At 36.1% G+C, this 21,622-nt stretch overlaps 1 protein-coding gene across 1 annotated transcript in view; it reads left to right on the forward strand.

Moving 5' to 3' along the window:
• LOC150102169 (serine/threonine-protein kinase D1-like) overlaps positions 1-21,622 on the forward strand; it is a 250,179-nt gene that overhangs the window by 158,859 nt on the left and 69,698 nt on the right. The window contains exon 14 of the mRNA XM_090399630.1: positions 6,237-6,400. Within this exon, the coding sequence (XP_090255756.1) occupies positions 6,237-6,400 (164 nt within the window). The remainder of the gene's footprint in view (positions 1-6,236; positions 6,401-21,622) is intronic.

Here is a 21,622-nt window from a genome sequence, read left to right on the forward strand (position 1 = left end):
AACCACGTTTGACTCCTTTTTGAATTTTGACTGGGTTTGACAGGAACCCATTAACTAGGAAGCTGGTAGTTGAATTGGCATAAGCTCCTTTAATAACAGATTGCAGTTTTTTTTACCCACACCAATTTGCTGGAGGACGTGGAACAGAAAGGGATGCCAAACATTATCAAATGCTTGAGTAAGGTCTGCTGATAGCACTGCCATTGGATGCTTTGTCATGTTAACTAAGCATAGTAGATCACATAGCAAAAACAGATTAAATTCTACTGCTCTGTCTGGAACTCCATACACCGGTGTGCTTTTAATTATGTGTCTCATTCTCACTTTGAACTCTTATTGATAATGCAAAAAAATATCTTATAGTCAGTATTAGATAGAGAAATAGGTCTCCAGCTGTTGATTAAGGTGTGATCTCTATTTGGATTTGGAATGAGGACAGTATGGCTTGCTACAAATTCACTTGGTATGTGTCCTGATGAGAGAAAGGAATTAAACAGTATAATTAGAATTGGAAGAATAAAATCCCAGACCATGTGATAAAGTTCTATCCCTAGACTATCAGGTCAGGTCCTGGGGATTTTCTTGTTTGGCTTTCTTTATAGGCTATGGTAAATTTTCAGATGCTGTAATGGGTCTGTCAAGCCCAACTTAAATCTTCTTCTTCTTCTGCAGCTTCTCCCACTTAAGTGGGGGTCACTGTTTATAATGAGTTTCCTCCACACCTTCCTGTCTTGGGCTGTCACCACATCCAAGTTCTTCATCCTCAAGTCCTCTTCTACCAGCTCCCTCCATCTCTTCTTTGGCTGCCCACACTTCCGCCTTCCTTGCACATCCATCCGCATGACCCTTCTTCCCACATATTCATCCTCCCTCCTCATCACATGACCAAATCATCTCAACCTTGCCTCCTGTATTTTCTCCCTAAGTTCGTAACTTTCACTGTTCCACTGATTTCTCAGTGGAACAGTGAGAAATCAGTGGAACATTTCTCGGACGATCCTTTCTGGTCACACCGCACATCCACCTAAGCATTCTCATCTCTGCTACTTCCATCCTGCTGATGTTATTTTTCCTCAGGGCCACAGTTTCTATAGCATATGTCATAGCTGGCCTCACTACTGTCCTATAGATTTTGCCTTTCAAGCCCAACTTAGATATGAACAGGAAAGCCATTAATGTTCCAAGAATTATAATTTCCCACAGTGCTATATACTGTTATCTTCAAACAGACTTTTGTAGTGTTTTTGAAAGGTGTCAAAAACACAAAAAAAATTCTCCATATGTCTTGAGTGGTGAATATGTCTTCCCTTATCAATGCAGATTTGAGTGATAGTCTTTCTTTGCAGGATTTAGTGAATTGTCTATTGAAGATTGCAGCTGAATGGCTAAGTGCTGCTGTATTCTTATTTTAGTTTTTTTTTCTTTTACTTGTTTCTGCCTTTCCACTTCCATCTCTATGTTAACGTTTATAATGATGTTGCTACATTCTATACCATTGCGTTGGTTTTCTACGAACCAGCTTCTCATTCTCATACGACAAGTAAGTATGAGAATGATCAAAAAATGTGGATTTCTGCAAAGAGACAAAAATCTAATATGGGTATCAATGCAAATTGTAATGATAGTTGGGAGCTAAAGGAATGCTACAGTTTATGTATACTAATGCTAGAATTATCAGGAATAATAGGATTTTTTGCATTGATTGGTGCAGCCTCCCCTAAAGTTATAAACTTGGCTTAAAGCAGATGATGTAGTTACAGGAATAGAATGCGAATGATATTGTATTTTTAGGGAGGAAAGAGATAATAGGATGGAGGGAGGGGGAAACGATATTGCTGATGATAGCACATAATTTGCAGACAAAAATAGAGATTAGTGGTGTCGTTAGTAGTTCATTTGAGACAGTCTGGTGTGAGATAGAGTCAGTGGGATAAAATATACAGTTGGTTGCTGCTATAGGCCAAGCGATGATGTAGAAGACATGCATTTTCAGATTAACATGAGTTCAGTTTGAGTAATGATTATGGAGGAAGAGGCTTCAATTATGTGTACATAGATTGGAAGGGGGGAATCGCATGTCAGGAAGGAAATAGAATTTATTCATCTACTGAGAGATAATTACTTGAAACAGCATATGATGGAGGGGACTCAGGAAGAGTGCTGAATCTAGTTATGGAATCAGAAGATCTATTCTTAACTAAGGTTGTCTCTGATTGGACAAGAAAAGTGACTGGCATGGTAAGGCAAAAATTGGATCATGAAAAGAAGGTAGCTGAGCAGGTCCCAAGAAATCCCAAAGAGTTCTCACTATTGCGACAATTAAAAGAAGATTGACTGTGAAAGGGTAACTTTAATGAGTACTGATGGAAGTGAGGTAACAGAAGCAGACAAATAGATGTTACTGAACAACCACTTTGCAAGAGTCTCATTCAAGTGAAGACATTATTATACCAGACCTCACAGGAACTAATGATGTGTAGATGGACTTAGGTGTTAGTTGTTGTTCATTATAATACTTCATGTTATAAACAGTGCCAGAGGAAAATAAAAGAATTTATTGATATTTTACTGGATTTCCAATGAGCATTCTCAGAATCGCAAAATCACAATGCGATTTCCCCTTCTGCTGTGGTACACATATAGCACTTAATGAAATATATTTATAGAAACAATTCAAATTGTATATGAAACGGAACTAATGTGCTAACAGTGCACTGACTACAGATTAATAAAAATGAAGTTTCTTTCAGAAAAAGTTAGGCCAAATGTGGTCTTAGAATGGCAGTCTCAGATCTTTAGCAAATTAATGCAGCATGTTTATTGAGGTTGAAGAGAGCTGAAGTTATCTGCAAATGTAATCTCTATACCATTTTTAATTCACACATCCATTCTCCTACAGATCAGTTTCATTCTTGGAGTTGCATATGTAGATTTATAAAGTTCTTTGTGTCTGCAGCTTAGCCTACTTTGGATAGACTGGAAGATCTGTTAACATTCACCTTGAAGAACATAAAATCTGTGTACACAGCCATCTGTATGGCAAGTCAGAACTGGGAGACCACACTCTGGGCATGCCTTCACACATTGTTAAATGGAATAGGACAGCTGTATGGCAGAGAATTTGCTGTAATGCTGCAGAGCCATCACTATACTGTCATTCTAAGATCCCATTTAGCTTGACTTTTCTGAATTAACTTTTGATTTCTCATCTTCCCCTTAGTGGGTGTCTTGTTAGGGCATTAGTTCGTTTTCAGTTACAGTTTGAATTGTTTCTACAACTATGTAATTAAGTGCTGTGTGTCTGACACATTGGTAATTTGGTGCTCTGAGAATGCTGGTTGAAAATCCAATGAAATATTGGTAAAATCAATAAATAAATTATTTTTCTCTGGGGAATATCTGGGATTAGATGAGATATTAGTTTAAGTTGCAGCTCAGGTAAAGTCTTAAGAGAATGGAAGGAGAGTATAATAGCTCCATTGCATAAATTTCTAATATCGGTATCTTGGGAGTGTGGGTGGTAAAAGTTCTGGAAAAGTTGGTCACATATAGAATTCAGAATTGGCTGTATTAGAAGATAATATTCCATTGAGGAGGGGACATGGCTTTGTAAAGGGTAGGTCAAGTATGCCTTAGCAATTTACTAACTCTTTATGTGATGGTTATTTGTATAAAGGGAATGACTTCTCTATGATATTGCTGGTATTTGCACAGGTGTTTGACAGGATAGTACATGGATCTCTGATACACAAATTAAAATGAATGAAGTTGGATATGAAGATAACTGAGGGAAGGTATCAAAGAATAGAATAGTATATGGAAGAGTAGAATTCAGGAGGAAAGCAGGTAGCTAGCAGTTCTTCAAATCTCTTTTCTTGGATCACTGCTGTTTAATTTGTACATAAATAATACAGAAAATTATTTGAAAGGAAATTATTATTGTTATTAGCATCTGACCTCCATGGAGTCAGATGATTCATCATGGGAGGTACACACTACTACACACAAATCTCATCCAACCATGCTTTAAACTTATTCAATGTATCTACATTCATAACACACTGGCAATGCATTACACTCTCAGGTCTCCATGCAAAGAACCTTTTTCTCACTTATCTGCTTACATCTTCCTTATACAGTTTCCAGGGATGGCCTCTTGTTTTACCCCCCTCCCTTCTCTCTCATTAAAATTTTTTCAATATTAACCTGGTAACAATCCCTGACTACCATATATATCTTAATCCTATCTCCCCTCCTCCTGTTCATGAGGTTTTGCAATTTACATTCTTTCAGTCTATCTTCATACTCCACATGATATAAACATTTAAATTACTAAAAGGATTTTGTTGGGTTGATGTAAAGGAAAGATTTTAACACTTTGCAAAAGGGAGAAAAACAAGGAGTCATCTTGGGAAATTGAGTTTGAGTGTGGTTATCAAGGATATAAGGACTAGAATTTTCATGTGAAGAGTGATGAATGAGTGGAGTGGATTGCCTAATCTGTTGTGAGTACTTTGCTGGTCGTTGTGCTCAAGGAGAGGTATGATAGATATTGTATGGATAGTTCAGGTATCATGTGATGAGGCTTCAGACATAATGGAGGAATGGAGGTTCCTCTTAATAATGATAAATGTATGATAAAGATACAGCCTCTGTTATACATTTATCATTATTGAGGATGGGATTGCAACAAAAAAACAACAACAAAAATGTACAATCATAGTTGTGTTTAACTTCACACCCCAAGGTACTAATAGTAACCTAAAATCATATGAGTACAGAATAACTGACTGTTTTCATTGTTATCATTATTTAAATTAAGGGGATATTAAATCCCACATTGTTTTAAAACCAAATAAGAAACTCAAAGATCGGAATCAAAGAGTTTCATGCTGAATATTGTAACTATAAACGCATCGGTGAATACTAGCGTAAGCTAAGCACGTAGTACAAACTAGGGCAACTCGTTGCAAAGGTGGAGAAAGTTCTGATCGTTATTCTTAGTATTTTCCATAATGTAAAACCCATCTCCTAGGAGATGTATGATGTTATACATTATGATGGAAGGTCACTACCCAGACCGGTTTCGATCTTTATTGAGATCTCATCAGTGAGTAGCTAGACTAACCTTTGCAATGAGTTGCCCTAGTTTGTACTATGTGCTTAGCTTACGCTAGTAGTTGCCGATACGTTTATAGTTATTATATTCGGCATGAAACTCTGATTCCGATCTTTGAGTTTCTTATTTGGTTTTAAAACAATGTGGGATTTAATATCCCCTTAATTTAGATAATGTTTTACATCACCGAAACGAAGCCTATTGGCTCTTTATTTTAAATAATTTATGGGTGCACCTTTTTGACAACTCGTATAGCAGAGTATATAAGTTCTTTTCGCTATACCCTTAGTATTATACTTTGGTCTAGCTACTCACTGATGAGATCTCAATAAAGATCGAAACAGGTCTGGGTAGTGACCTCCCACCATAATGTATAACATCACCCATCTCCCAGAAGATGGGTTTTACATTATGGAAAATACTAAGAATAGCGATCAGAACTTTCTCCACCTTTTGCAACGAGTTGCCCTAGTTTGTGCTCCGTGCTTAGCTTACGCTAGTAGTCACCGATACATTTATAGTTACTATATTCAGCATGGAACTCTTTGATTCCGATCTTTGAGTTTCTTATTTGGTTTTAAAACAATGTGGGATTTAATATCCCCTTAATTTAAATAATGTTTTACATCGCCGAAATGAAGCCTATTGTTTATTTTAAATAAATTGTTATCATGTTTTCATAATAGGCATCATGAAGGATGTGTCTTTAGTCACCAGTACACTTATTACCTTTACTCAATTCATTTAGTACAGGCAGGAAATGAATTGAAATGCTTAGCCTACTCCTTGATATTAGTATGCTGTAGTGCCATAGATTTATAGTCTTTCTTGGATGAGATCATCATTAAAAAAATTCTCTTTAACAATGCATTGTGTATCATACTGTTTGTCAACTTTTAGGGGTATTTTTTGTAAACATTTTGGTATCTATCTGAATAAAATCATCAGCCCCTTCCCTCTCAATCATATTCTCACTTCTCATTTTCATATTCCTAAGTCCCTTCATGTTTGTTTTCTCCTAATGTTGTTTAAAATAACATCATATGAAAGTTTATATATTTAGACATAAGCTAAAGATTTGTTTGCATTAAAACAAGCTGTCATTAATATATTGTAGGTGTTCACAGAACAAGTGGTAGGACGGTAGCTATTAAGGTTATTGACAAGCTGAGATTTCCAACCAAGCAGGAAGCACAGCTGAAAAATGAGGTCTCAATTCTTCAAAACATTCATCATCCAGGGGTAGTTAATTTGGAGAAAATGTTTGAGACACCAGAACAAGTAACTACTATTTTTACTGTCCTGTTGATTTAATTAAATCATTTAACCATTATTATTATGCATTCTAAATACATTCCATATAGAAATTTAGAATTTAACTGATATAAACTTTAAGATTTGTATTTCTTCTGTAGTTAAGATTCTGGAGAAATTGGCAAGAACTTATATATACATAATTGGGTAGATGAAAGCATGGATTAAAGGGTGCTCTTGTTTTAGTAATCTGGTAACCTTTTACAATAGCGTAATAAGAGCAGTGGATGAGAGTAAGGCATACACTGTCATTTTTTTGGATTTTTCAAAGTTATTTGACAGGGTGTCACTTGACAAGTTGATTTTTAAATTGCAACCTATGGGTTTGGATATCAGGTTAGTTGATTGGATTGGTAGTTGGCTCTCTGGTAGATATCAAAGAGTTGTATATGGGGGGGAGCAGTATCAGGGAGTAGGTAAGTACAAGTGGAGTCCTACAGAGGTCAGTACTGGGACAATTGCTGTTCAATCTTTATGTCAGTGATATTGTCACAGGTCTACAGGGAGATGTTCAGTTGTTTGCAGATGATGTGTAGCTTGGGAATGTTATTAGTAATAGTACTGATATTTTCACTCTTCAAAAGGATTTGAATAGGCTGAAAGGTAGACAGATGACTGGGGATATCAGTTTAATGCAACTAAATATTGACCAGCCTGGTTGGCCGACTGGGTAGCATATCTACTCTCCAGCCAAAAGGCTGTGGGTTTGATTCCCGCTGTGGGCATGGATGTTTGTGATCGTCTATGAAAATACTAATGGTGTTGGTGTCCTCCCTCAATGAGTCTTTTGACTCCCTGGAAGTTTCATGCATTAATAATAAATAAATACATATATAGTTTTAAAATTTAGGATCCACAGATGGGATATTTGACACTCACTTGGTGGGGCTATACTGGAAGAAGTGGAGGAAGCAAGAAATCTCAGGGTGAATGTTGATAGAGATTTGAAGTTGTGAGGACATATTGCAAAGGTTGGGAAACATCAGAAAATCGCTGCAATGTTGAGGAGGATACTGACCACAAGAGATAAGAGTGGTGGTCAAATTGTATAAAACTTTGATCAGAGCACATCTGTATTTCTGTGCTCAGATCTGGTCACTGGGATTTGAAGGGAATGAAGTAACCTTGGAGAGGGTGCAGAGATGGATAACAAAAATGATATCAGGACTGTACAATGTTGATTATGAGAACTGACTAAAGGCATGAAGACTGCAAAGGTTTGGTGGATAGAAGACAAATGAGAGATATGATCAAGGCATTTAAGCTTTTGAAGGGTTATTATTGTGTTCACACTGAGGATATTTTTCATATGGTAGAACGAGGAGAAGGAGCAAGGACAAGGATCATCGCTGGACGTTGCAAATGAGAGTGGTAGGAGCATGGAATGCATTGCCTGAGAGGGTAGTGAACTTGCAGACATTGAATGAATTTAAGGGGTGCTATTGATGGCCTTTGTGTTGTCCTCCCACAATGAGTCTTGTGACTCCATGAAGGTCAGGCAAAATAAATAAATAATATATTCTGTAGTCTATTAAATGAAAGTGAGCCAGGTTGTTCTGTTTTGTTAAATGTTGGATGGTTTCATGACCCCATCTTCAAAAAGAAGTTTGCTTATGCATTGCCAAAAACTGTTTTCTTGGTCTTTCTTTTTCTCTGTATCTATTAGTTGGCCTGCAGAGAGCAAGAACATTGAACATAGGTGAAGGTGGATGTATAGCTGATGTTCCAACCATCTCAAGGCCATTTTTTAAAAAATTGTTTTTTGCTGGCTTTCTTCAAGAACAACAGTTAGGAATTCGAACTTGCCATGTAATCCTAGTATTATAATATAATATATCCTAGTATTGTTTGAAGGCATGTTGTCCCAACTATTGATGATATTGATTGCTTGCTGAGTAGTCATGTTTCATGGCTGGCACCATATATAAATATGGCTTGACTGGTTTTGTACAGACAAATTTTAGTATTTGTAGTGATTATATTGGATTTCCAGATATTAGTTAGACTTTTATGGAAAATCATTTACTTCTTCCAGAATGTGGTCATTTAGCCTAATATTTCCTTTATTTCTTTCTTAGTTCTTTAGGACTTTAGCTTTACTGCTATTGACTGCTAATCCCAATCAGTGCTGCACTTTTTTCAAAGATCCTCCTTAGCTCAGTCAGTATAGACGAAGCCCTTTGGTCAGAAAGACAAAGGTCAGATTCGATTCCCGTCTATGGCATGAGGAACCTTTATCTGGTCTCTTTTGACTAACCGTGAATTAGCCAGTCTCATACAGAGATAGAGTTTTTTTTCTCCTGGAAACTCAGGTTTTTTGTCCTTCAGAACAGGCAAACTGGCCCCGTGAACACATGCATCTACAGACATAGGACACACTGGGGGGGGGGGCATAGGGCTAACCACCTTATCCTTGAATATAGTTACAGGAATACATACCTTGACACCATAATAAGTAGAAGAGGGGAAGATTAAGAAAAAGAAGAGGATTTTGGGGCAATCTGAATGTTAGAGTCAATCAGTACATCATCATCTGCAAAAAAAAGACTACTTATGTGGATTTGTGCTGCTGAATCTTCAACAGTTATTCCATATCTATTTCCTGTGAGTCTAAATACATGATCAAGATGATAATACCAATATATGGTGCCACAGAGTCTTCCTGAACAACTCCAGTGAAAATAGGAAAGTTCTGTCATCTCTTCATTAACCATTACTCTTGCATAATAATTCTGATACAGTTCTGCTATTGCTTTGATTATTTTAAAGAGTATGCCATAATAATTGAGAATTTTGAACATCCCGTGTCTCTTGATTGAGTTGAAGGCTTTTGAGAAATCTGTGAAGTTTAAGATTAAGGGAAATTTTTATCTCTTGATCCTTCTAAGGCGGTAGATGTGTTCAACAGTGCTTCCATTTTTCAAGAAACCTGCCAGATTTTTAAATAGAATAGGTATTGCATATAGTCCAATTTGGTTTTGAAGCATCCGTTTATAGATTTTTGGGTATTTGTATTATTGATCTTGTGGAATGTTTGATGTAGCCAGAGCTGTATTACAGATATTTAACAGTTGTTTTCAAAGCTCTTTTCCTCCATGTTTAATAGCCTCTGCTATTATACCATCTAGTTCAAGTGCATTCACATTATTTTGGGTTTTTAGTGCAGTTTCAAATTCTTTCATTGTAAAATTGATACAAATAATGGGAAGTTATTTATGGATTATTATTTCTAGCAAGGCACCTGTAATGAAGTTCAGTGCTCAGTTATTCAATTGCATTTCCAAGTGGTTCTTCCAAACTAAGAGTTCTTGATTTTTGTCTTAATCTTAATCTTTATTTGGTCTTTTGATATAGTTCTAATTTTTGCTAGCCTGGATATAGTTTCCTTGTCATTTCAAAAGGCCATATATACTTAATCATTGAGTTCTTTTATTTCAATGTGTAGATTGTGCATCTTCTGATTCCTATATTGCTACTTGATGTCATTGCATTACTTTATCAGTTCTTCAGTGGTTTGTTACTCATGTCCTTTGAGAAGATGAAGTCTCGGTGGCCAAATTTTGCTGCTGCTTCATGGATGGATTGTATATATCATAATTCATCTATAAGATCTTCATTTTCATTTGTTATATTGTGGTACACGAAAGGCACTATATTTTTTGTGATTCCTGAAACATATGCTCTTACTTGTGCATTGAAATCTCCACCTATGATGTGGAGATTGTGTGTTGGGACAGTATAGAGAAAGTCTGAGAGTTGATTGTAGAACGTATTCTTGGAGTTTTCATCTGAAGTCTTAGTGGGTGCATAGGTACAGGTTATTGTTGTTTTGAGATTAGAGTTTAAAGTTATTGCCATTATTCTCTCAGAAACTTTGGATAGATAAGATGTGACTGTAGATCCTTTTGTTGACTAGGATTCCTCCATTACCAGATTTGTCTGCTGATGTAGAGATGCAAGTCCATTTTTTGCAATTTGATGTGACATCATTCCATTCAAAATCTGGTCTTGGATGCAGACTGCATTAAGGTTTGCTGACTCTGCTCTAGTGCAGAGTCCATGAAATTTTCCTGATTTCAACAGAGTATAAACATTGTAAGTGGGTATAATGTGTGGGTTTCTCCAGAGTTGATTTTTTGCATGTCTTCTACTTCCTCTTTTAGCTTGTGGGCTTCCTTGAAGGCTTTCACTGACAAGCTTCATAGCTTCTCTTTGAGAAAAAAGAATGGAGGTTGCACTATATGATTTTTCTGTATCTCTTATTCCTTGCATAATCATCAATAATCCACATATTGTGTATTTGGCTCTAACATGCTTTTCCAGCCATGCTAGCTTACTGGAAATATACCCATTTTCCATGGGAGCACCAAATAGGAGGTGTGACTTGGGTTTTACCTCCTTCCCTTGCTATACACACACACACACACACACACACACACACACACACACACACACACACACACACACACACACACACACACACACACACACACACACAGTAAATAAATATTTATCAAAGAAAAGGATATTCATGAAATTGTGCTTCAATTGACAGCTGGTTGATTCAGATTCACAATAAATGCTTAGAGCACAGTTAAATACTTAGTCCTAACAAGTCCCTTTCTTTCTTTAAATGGTATCATTATTCAGTTAATAATATGGAATTTTTATACAGAAGTTATTATACCTTTCCTTCATGGTTACATGGAGGAAATATAGTAATGATCAGCATTCATTGTTAAAAAATTATGGAAACAACTACCGCATTAATAGTAAAACTGCAGTTTAATATAAACTAAAATAATCACTCGACATTTTGACCTTCACATAAAGTCATCATCTGGAGTATACACATATATACAAAGAAACAAGCTGTATTACAATCTACATGGTATGCTAAAATTACATTAATTTTATCAACTATTAAAACTACTGGCCTGACCTCTAGTGAAAAAAAAAAACACTTACTACTACATGAAAGCTAGAGTCCTGTTATTATTATTATCTGGTTAACAAATCTTGTTTTTACATGTATATATTATTCAGTTAACAAATCATTAAGAGATACATTAAGCTAGAGAACAACAAGCTCTCATATAATTACTCAAATAAGTGCACATATAAATTAGAGCAAAACAGTATGGATGGTGTCCAATAAGAGCTGAAATTATTGCTTAGTCCTAAAGAAAGAGTTTGCTGAAAAACTTGAACTTAAGCGGGCTGAATGTATGCCATCCAAATTCTTTGGATTTTTATGCCATCATTATTGTTAAGATTAGGATGGTTGATCAAAATTTCACAGGCTTATTTAAATTTGTGTTCATACCAGGCTTTTGTATGATGTAAAGAACAGGTACTTTGCCAATCAGTTTTGTGTAGGGTGCTGAGAGCATGATCTGAGAGGCCTGCTTCACCAAAATTGTAAATTTAATGGGTTTTTTTTTTGTTTGTTTTTTTTCCAGATAGGAATTGTGCATTTGATTTTATCAATGTTTCTTTATATATATATATATATGTATACTCTAGATCAGGCGTGGCCAACTTCATTCTATACGAGGGCCAATATATGATGAGTGGTAGCATCACGGGCTGCACACTTTTAGACAGAACTTAAATAAAAATAAACTACATTTTTTCAAGGCAATAGTTATATGTATTGAATTACTATATTTGTTAAATCATTTTACTACTGGGAGAACAATATAAAATACTTGAAACTGAGTCTCTGAAACTGATCACTGTAACCAGAGCAGAGCAAGTGACTTTCAACGATGCGTTACTCTGGAGCACATAGAAATCTACCACTCCCACTATTACAACTTGCACAGAGAAGCATTAACATTTATAAATTTTAAAGCAATTTTGATTCCTTGTTAAGAACATAAATTGTTTCCATCATCAGAAATAATAAATATAGCTAGCAATCAGAAAATCTGTGGTCAAAACTAATAGCTAAATTTGATAATACACATATAATTTAATATAGTTTTTATCCTGCCGCAGGCCACACAAAATCGCGTTATGCATGCAGTCTGCGGGCTTGCTGTTGGCCACCTATACTCTAGATAATGACTTTAATGTGAAGGTTGAAATGTCGAGTAATTATTTTAGTTTATATTTAAACTGAAGTTTTACTGTAACATGGTAGTTGTTTCCATAATTTTTTTTAATAATGAATGGAAGTTATATCTGTTAACAGTCAACTCCTTAAATTTAGTGTAAGAAATATTAGAGGTTATGGAAGTGATATGCACTAAAATTAATGTTAACACTTTACACTGTGAAGTGTAAAGTACTAACATTAAAGAATGGGATGTAGTAAGGCTTTTGACTCTGTAGATCGTATGAAAATGTGGAATGTGTTAAGAACAATGGTAGTACAAGAGCATTTCATTATCCTACTGAGGAATCTTTATTATGAACAAGAAGCTACTGTCCAAACAGATGTTGGAGAAACTGAGTATTTTACAATAGGTAAAGGGGTACGACAAGGATGTATTTTATCTCGGTACCTGTTTAACTTGTACAGAATACATTTTAAGAATGGAGGATTGGAGGAGTCTTCAATTGGAATTAAAATAATTTGAAGTATGCCGATGATACCACCTTGCTAGCAGAATGCAAAGAAGATTTGGAGGAACTTATTATGAAAGTTAAAGAAGAAAGTGCTAAATACAGCCTTAAACTTACTTGTTCACATGTTGCTATAACTTTTGTCTTTTTGTGGTTTTAACCTCAAAAAGGCAAAAGTTATGACAACATGTGAACTTAATGATTTTGAAGTAGATGAGGAGAAAATGGAAGTAGTTAACAATTTTGTGCTCCTAGGATCCTGAATTCATAAAGATGGTTATTGTACTGAAGAAGTTAGAAGAAGATTATTACTCAGAAGAAAAGCAATGACACAATTGAGCAAGATCTTTAAAGATATTAGCATCGTAACAAAAATCAGAATTGTGAAAGCAGTGGTATTCCCTGTGGTGCTGTATGGATGTGAAAGTTGGACCCTGAGAACGAGTGAAAGAATGAAGATAGATGTATTTGAATTATGGATTTGGAAATGCTTACTGAAAATACCGTGGACCACAAAGCAAACCAATAAGTCAGTGATAGACAGAATAAAGCCAGATTGCTCCCTCGAAGCTATGAACATCAAGTAAAAATTGTCATACTTTGGACATATTATGCAAGGAGAGTGATGGAAGCAGGAGAAGAGGAAGACCAAAAATTAGATGGGTGGATGAAGTTAAAGAAGCAACTGCAATGTGCTTGGAAATTCTGGAAGATATGGCCAGGGACAGATCCGAATGGTGTTTATAGAATTACCAGAAATCAAAAATGACTCAATGAAACATAATGCACACACATGCAATACATAACTTCACCAGATGTCTTTATTGAAATATGTTAGAAAAGCTTTCACTTTGGAGAAAAGCATATAAGAATATTGTAAAAAGGAATCAGATGATAAGAATGACATGAAAATTGAAGATAAATGGGCAGGGAGACATGGCATAGGGAGATTGGATTTTGAAAGTGGCAGCGAATGTGTGTATGAAGATGGACTATATTGTGATATGGTGCGGAGGTTGAGATTGAGCAGATATATGTCGTAAGTGGTGATAAAGGTGATTGGGCAGTAGGGAAATCACAACCACCAAGTGGCTTGGATAAGACTAGTTATAGACCTAGAAATGAATTGCTCTGTTTGTTTGTTTACAAATGCCAGAAGTATTAGAAATAAGAGAGATGAAATGGTTTCACTGAATGAGTTTGTTTACCCCGAAATAATTGGAATAAGTGAAACATGGTTGAATGAAGATGATATTCTAACGGGAATAGAAATGAAAGGATACACTGTTTTTTTTGCAAGAATAGAAAGGACAGGAAGAGGGGGGGGGGGAATTGCTGCTGCTGATAGCAGGAGAATTATGTCCACATAAGATATATATGAAAGAGGGAATTAGTGGCAATGGTTTTGAGGCAGTGTGATATGAGGTGGAGGTCAACAGAAAGTGATATTTAGTTGGATGTCGCTAAGGGCAGGGAATATGGAAGATGGTGATGAAGAAATGTATAAACAACTTGGATTAATGTAAAAAAGGACAGGCGAGGATCGTTAGTTTAGATCTGATCATTACATCAGAATGAGGTTTCACACTTTCCTCCAGTTGATGAGAGTGATTATTTAGTGATCACCCGGGTTGTGACTATCCATATGCAGTTTTATGTGAGGAAAGGATATATGTAGAATTATAAGGCTGATGATTGTGACAAGCTTAGGAGACAGCTTGGAGCTATAGCATGGAATGAGAAGTTAAGCGGTAAGGATATGAATGCTGCTTGGGAACTGACAAAGAAATACATAACAGCATTAATCTGTGAATATATTATGAAGGCCAAAAGGCTGAATAAAGTAGGTGTAAAATGGAAGAATGAGGAATTTAAGCATGAAATCTAGAAGAGGAAAGTACTTTGGAAGGCAGTACAAGATGATTAATGGTAATAATCAGTTACATGAAGAGTATAAAGAACAAGCTAGGAGAGTGACTCAGTTAATAAGAAAAACAAAATTTAAGTATGAGTAGAAATTAGCAAATCATGTGAAGAAAAACCCCAGAGAGTATTTTAGATATGTAGCAAGTAGAAGAAAAAATAAGCATGGTAAGATAGAGTACATAGGAGAGGATGGCTTAATTGTGAGTGAGCAGGAAGTATTTGAGGAAATAAATAACCTTAATGTCAAGAAGACATTAAGGTTATTCTATTGCCAATTCCCTGGAATTGGCAATAGCATTGGCATGCCTATTTAATAAATAGCACTGGTTCCAAGGGAGTGGAAGGAGGATAAAATTGTTCCACTGCATAAAGGTTTGATAAGGCTGTGGCTATAAATTATAGGCCAATCCATATATCTGAAGTTGTGGTGAAGGTACTGGAGAGATTGGCGAGAAGCAGGATACAGAAATGGATTGATAACAGCAGTATTCTCTGTGGTTATCAGCATGAATTTGTTAAAGGAAAATCATGTTTTATTAACTTATGTAGTATAACAAGGAGACAAATACCTTGGACAGGGGAGATGCATATACATTGGTGTACTTGGATTTTGCAAAAGCTTTTGATAGACTGTCACACGATAAACTGTTAAATAAATTGAAACAGAGGGGATTGGATAACAGACTTCTGAGTTGGATCAATGACTGACCATCAAATAGATATCAGAAAGTTGTATATGAGGGTGCATTGAGGAAATCACTAGTGGTGTACCACAGGAGTCAGTTTTGGGGCCATTGTTTTTCCATTTGTATGTTAATGATATTGGGATGGGTTTATTATTATTCCTGACACCTCCAAGTAGTCTGAAGACTCATTGCGGGAGGACACCTACAACTGTCTCAACCACTACACCGAACCTCTACTATGAATCAACGCCATCTACCACCCACCTCCACCACAACCGGTATGCTATGTCTGTAAATTGCGTGTGTTCTGAAGGGCCGATTTGCCTGTATGCGGGATGAAAATCCCGAGTTTCCAGGAGAAAAACCCCTGTTACCTCCATCTGAGATTGGCTAACTCACCTTCGATTGAAAATCATCCAGATAAAGTTTAACTAGTGATATACAGTGGTTTGCAGATAATGCAAAATTGAGGAGAGGAATGTAGAGTCAAGTAGATGTTATGGCCTTACAGGAGGATTGAATAGATTGACAGGTAAGTAAAACTGTCAGTTCAATGTTACAAAGTATAAGGTTTTGAGATTTGGTAAGAAAAGATGAGATGCAAAGCATATGTTTGGTGGAGAAACTATAAAGAAAGTTGAGGAGATGAGAGATCTATGAGTGATGGCAGACAAGAACCTGAAATTCAGAGACCAGATTGCTCAAGTTGTGGAGATGTCACATTGGATAATGGCAATGATGCAGCAGACCCTGACATGCAGAAATAGAGAGGTTATGATGCCATTGCATAAGGCCTTGTTCAGGCCTCATATTGATAATTGTGCACAGATTTGGTCACCAGGTTTTCATGGTGACTAGGATATGTTGTTAAGGGCCATCAGTGGTCTTTGGAATGTGGAGTACGAGGACAGATTGAGAGAATGTAAGTTGCAAAGACTCGTAAATAGGAGGAAAGGGGGAGGTATGATTGAGGCATATAAGCTAGTCAGGGATTGTTATCAGTCTGACATGGAAGAGATTTTTCATAGAATGGGATATTGGGGGGTAGAATAAGAGATGATCGCTGGAAACTGTATAAGGAGGGTGTGAGCAAGAGGAGTGAAGAGAAGGTTCTTTGCATGGTGAGTGGAATGTGTTGTGAATGTTGACACATTGAATCAATTTAAGGAATGGTTGGTTGAGCATTGTGTCTGATAGTGTGTACCTCCTACGATGAGTATCTGACTCCATGGAGGTCAGATGATGACGACGACGATGATTATCGTCATCATCAAATTCCTGCCATGTACCCTCAAGGGGTGTACAGGATATGATAGTACTACATGAAAAAAATTACATCATTACTAACTTCCTATCTACAATTTTCCTCCAAATCAGTCTGTTAATTGTCAAGAGTCCAACATTATCAGATCTTATATTTCTATCGTCTAAGGCACTTTGTACCGTATCAATCCACCTATATCTTGGTCTTCCTCTGGGTCGTTTTGCTGCCAACCTGGCAGAGAACACTTGTTTTGCTAATCTTTCCTCACCCATTCTGTCTAAGTGACCATACCACCTGAGATTAGCTCTGCTAACGCATTCCTGGATGCTGACAATGTCAAGTTCTTTCCTAATATCCTCGTTTTTAATATGATATTGCCATTGATGCCATCTGTTCACGCCTATAATCTTTCTTAGGACTCTCATATATGTGGTCTCTAGTCTTTGGTCAAGTGTTTTACTTCTGACCCAGCTCTCAGATCCATAAGTTAAAACTGGTTTGAACACTGTCTTTTATACAGCTAATTTAGTGTTCCGACTAATTTCTCTCTTATTCCATATGAATTTATTCAATTGACTTCCCACTATACCAGCTTTGCTGATTCTGTTGTCTATTTCTATATTTAATTTACCATTTTCAGCAAAAATCGTGCCTAAGTAGCTAAAATGTTTTACTTGTTCCACAGGTTCTCCATTCACAACACAGTTGACATTTTCAATGATTCTGCCCATTTTCATTGTCTTTGTCTTTTTATTGCTGACCTTCATACCATATCTATTACAATAGCTGTTCAATTTAGTCAGAGAATCTTGCAGACTTGTAGCGGATTTATTTAGAAGTATAACATCATCCACATAAAGCAAAGAGCTGACATTAAAATCTCCAATTTTGATATCATGTTAAATACCACTTTCCTTCATAATGTGATTCATATAGATAATGAATAACAGAGGGGATAATGTACATCCTTGTCTCACACCAGATTTAACATTAAACCATCTTCCTGTACTTCAATTCTAACTGTTGACTTACAACTCAAATAAAGACTAAGTATTGCTTGATATAATGCCCCATTGACACCATATAACTGCAGTATTGAATAGCTTCTCTCTTGGCACCTTGTCATGTGCCTTTTCCAAATCGACAAAACTTAAATATAGATCTTTGTTATATTCCCATGCTTTCTCGACTATTTGTCGTAAAGTGAAGATCTGATCCTGACAGTCTCTATTTGACCTGAATCCAGCTTGTTCTTCACCAAGCTCTTCTTCCACAATTCTTCTCAACTGTTTCTCAAGTATACTTGCATAGATCTTGCCAGGAACACTCAGTAGGGAAATACCTCTGTAATTCTCACATTCAGTTTTATTTCCTCTTTTATATATGGGTACTATGAGAGCTCTACTCCAATCATTGGGAATGCATCCCTCTGTCCAGGCTTTCTGAACTATGCAGTGCAGCCACTGTAAGACTCTTACACCACCATACTTCAGCATTTCTGGTCGAATATCACTACTCCTGCTGCCTTTCAACATTTCAAGCCTTTGATGGCTTTTTCTACTTCAAGTATGGATATGTATTCCTGACTGCATGCTTGGTCAGTGTTTTTTACCACTGTGCTGTAATCACTGCTTGTTTCATTTAGCAGTTTTTCAAAGTAATTACTCTATACTTCAAGGATATCTTTTTCTCCCGTTTTCATGTCACCTATATCATCTCTAACTCCTTTTACAGCACTCTTTCTTCTATTCCTAAGCTTCTTCAACAACCTCCAGAATATTTTGCCATCTTCTTGATATTTATTTTCTATATTCTTGCCAAAGTCCTCCCATGACTTTTGTTTAGCTAGTTTTACACAGTATTTAGCATTCTTGCATTTGTCTCTATATTCTCTAAGAGCACAAGCTGACTTATTTGACAGGAACTTTTGATATGCTTTCTTCTTTTCCTTCACTGCCTCTTTAACTTCTTGTGGCCACCAGGGAGTTCTGATTTTTTTATCCTTGCAGACAACCTCACCACATGCCTCTCTGACAGAATCAATCAATGTTTTCTTCAGTGTTTGCCACTGAATCTCCAAGGTTTGATTCCTGTTCTCAAACTCTTTCATTTTTTCTTCAATAATCTTTGTGTATTTTAGTCTACAGTTTACATCTGAGAGCTGCTCAACCTTTATTCGCTTTAAAACTTTCTTACATATTATTCTTTTCAATATGAAATTCAATTTTATCCTGCTGAAGACTAAATAGTGATCACTTCCAATTTCAAATCGTCTGTGCACTCTGGTGTCCTGCACCAGGGAGAAAACATCACTATCGACAATAACATAGTCAATGAGACTTTTCTTATTCCTAGCCCCTTCTCTCCATGTGAATTTGTGCACATTTTTATGTTGGAACATGGTGTTAGTAATAACCAGTCCATGTCCTGAGCAGAAATCCAACAGGTATTTGATATTATTATTAGTTTTGCTCTTTTCTCCAAATTTTCCCATAACATTTTTGTATGTCTGACAACCACTTCCTACTCTGCTATTTAGATCCCCAACAAGGACCAACTTTTCCTTTTTCATTGTGTCAGTAGCTTTCTCTAGAGCCTCAAAAAATTCCTCCACTTCTACTTTAGTAGAACCTTCTGTGGGACCATAGACACAAATAAGTCTCATTGACCTGTTCCCCATTCTCATATTTTCCCACATTTACTCTACTTGAGACTGACTGCCATTCATGAAGATTAGAGTCTTATTTTGTGTTGAATACTATGGCTACTCCTTCTTTTCTTTGATTGTCATTGCCTGAATATAACATTTTGTATTTATTGCTCAGAAAGATCTCGCCAGTTTTCATCTTTTTTGTTTCAGTCATCCCTATTATGTCGATCTGGTACTTATCTAATTCCTTAGCTAGCTCCATTTTTTTGCCATTCAGGCTTCTTACGTTGATAGTACCGATCTTTAACTCTAGTGATGTTGAGTTGGGATTTGTTTTCAGATTTGTTCCAGTAGCTGACTTTTCGCTGTTCGCCCTAGTTCCCTGACGAAAACAACGGGGTCCTTGTTTAACCGGGCGACGCCCTAGCCAGCATGAAATTTTGTCATGTTGTACCATCATTTTTTATTTTGGTTTAACCAATAAGAATACAATTTGGTCGGCTAAATTAGGCACCACCATCAGTCAGATGATGATAATAATAATAATATATTCCAAATATCTGGAGTATTTACCCTGAAAGATGCTAAATACTGATACACTCAAACACTGACATTATGAGAAACACATAGCAGGAATGCAATCAGGAATTCATATCAATACCCAATGTAGAAAACGCTATCAAAAACCTGAAACATGGAAAGGTAGTTGAACTAGACAATATTTGACCAGAAATGCTCAAATATTGAAGTATAAGAGTTTTACGGTGGCTACATTGCATAATTCGGAATAGGTGTATTGATACAGTGAAAAGTTGCTTAGAGGCGAGAAATATAAGCTGTGATAATATTGCAGTCTTGCCAAATAACAGATTAATTTGAAGGAAAATTGTTGATAGGAAGTTAGTAATGATGCAACTTTTTTTATGAGACACTATCATAATGTCCTGTATACTCTGTGAGGGAATGTCAGGAATTTGATAAGGTTTCATTTTATACATTGTACTTGGTCCCATGGCTGTTAATGCCAGGTCTGTGTAAATATGCCATGGAAAATTTTTGTGTACTCCTCCCAACAGTGTCATTCAGACAGTTATGTTACGACTGTCTGCATGGTTGTCTCATATGCACTGTTTCCAATGTATACTTTAAAGAAATGGTTATGGAGATTATTATATTATAACATGTAGTAAAATTCAAGCTTTCTGCTTAAGCCATCCTTATATTGAGAGTGAATGATGGACAAAAGCACTTTTATCCTGGATGACTTCACATAATCAATTGTTGGAACCAGAGAGTTTGTTATAATAGAATGTTTACTTAAGTGAATTTCCTTCACCCCAGCATTAAAAGTGAATTATCTAATCTCATAAGGTGGTGACAGGATTTTTTCTCCTAGAAACTTAGGTCTTCATCCAACAGAGCAGGTAGGTAGACTGACAGGAGAATGCATGCAATTAACAGGTGTAATATTTAGGCCTTATAGCTTTAATTGCTTCAACCATAATTTTAGCTGATGAACTTAGACTTTTCAGTAGTTTTAGTGTGCAGTTTCACTATTATAATAATGTGGAGAGCTGACAGTCTGAGTGTACTTTTTTTTTTGGAGGAGTGATATTGGAGGTATTACATTCTTAGACTTCTTCAGCTTTCTCTGCATACATGTTTACAATGAATGGAAAGAATGAACCTGTTGCTAACCCATATTGTGGATTAAAATGTATCTTGCTATAGTATCTTGCTTCACAGAATTTTGATATACAGGTATCCCTCGATTAACACGGTTAATTAATCCCTTGATGTTACCGCGTATATCAAAATCGCGTTAATCAAATCTAATAATCAATGGTAAAAAGTACAATTTGTCCCTGATCGATTACTGTACTAATACTTTGTTTTATATGGTACTCTTTTAGGAAAGATAAAAAATGAATGCAAAGTAAATGGTTAATAAATGCTTGTATCTATATTATTTACCAATTTTTTATCAAAAGAAGTTATCAAAAGTTGTTTGAACAGTTTTAGTTTTTTTTCTTATCGGCATAAATTCTATGATAACAAGCAAAATGACTCTCCAGACCTTGGCAAAAAAG

This window comes from Typopeltis vanoorti, chromosome 10, assembly GCF_054136105.1.
Source record: "Typopeltis vanoorti isolate ZY-2024b chromosome 10, IOZ_Tvanoo_1.0, whole genome shotgun sequence".
Taxonomy (NCBI): Eukaryota; Metazoa; Arthropoda; class Arachnida; order Uropygi; family Thelyphonidae; genus Typopeltis; species Typopeltis vanoorti.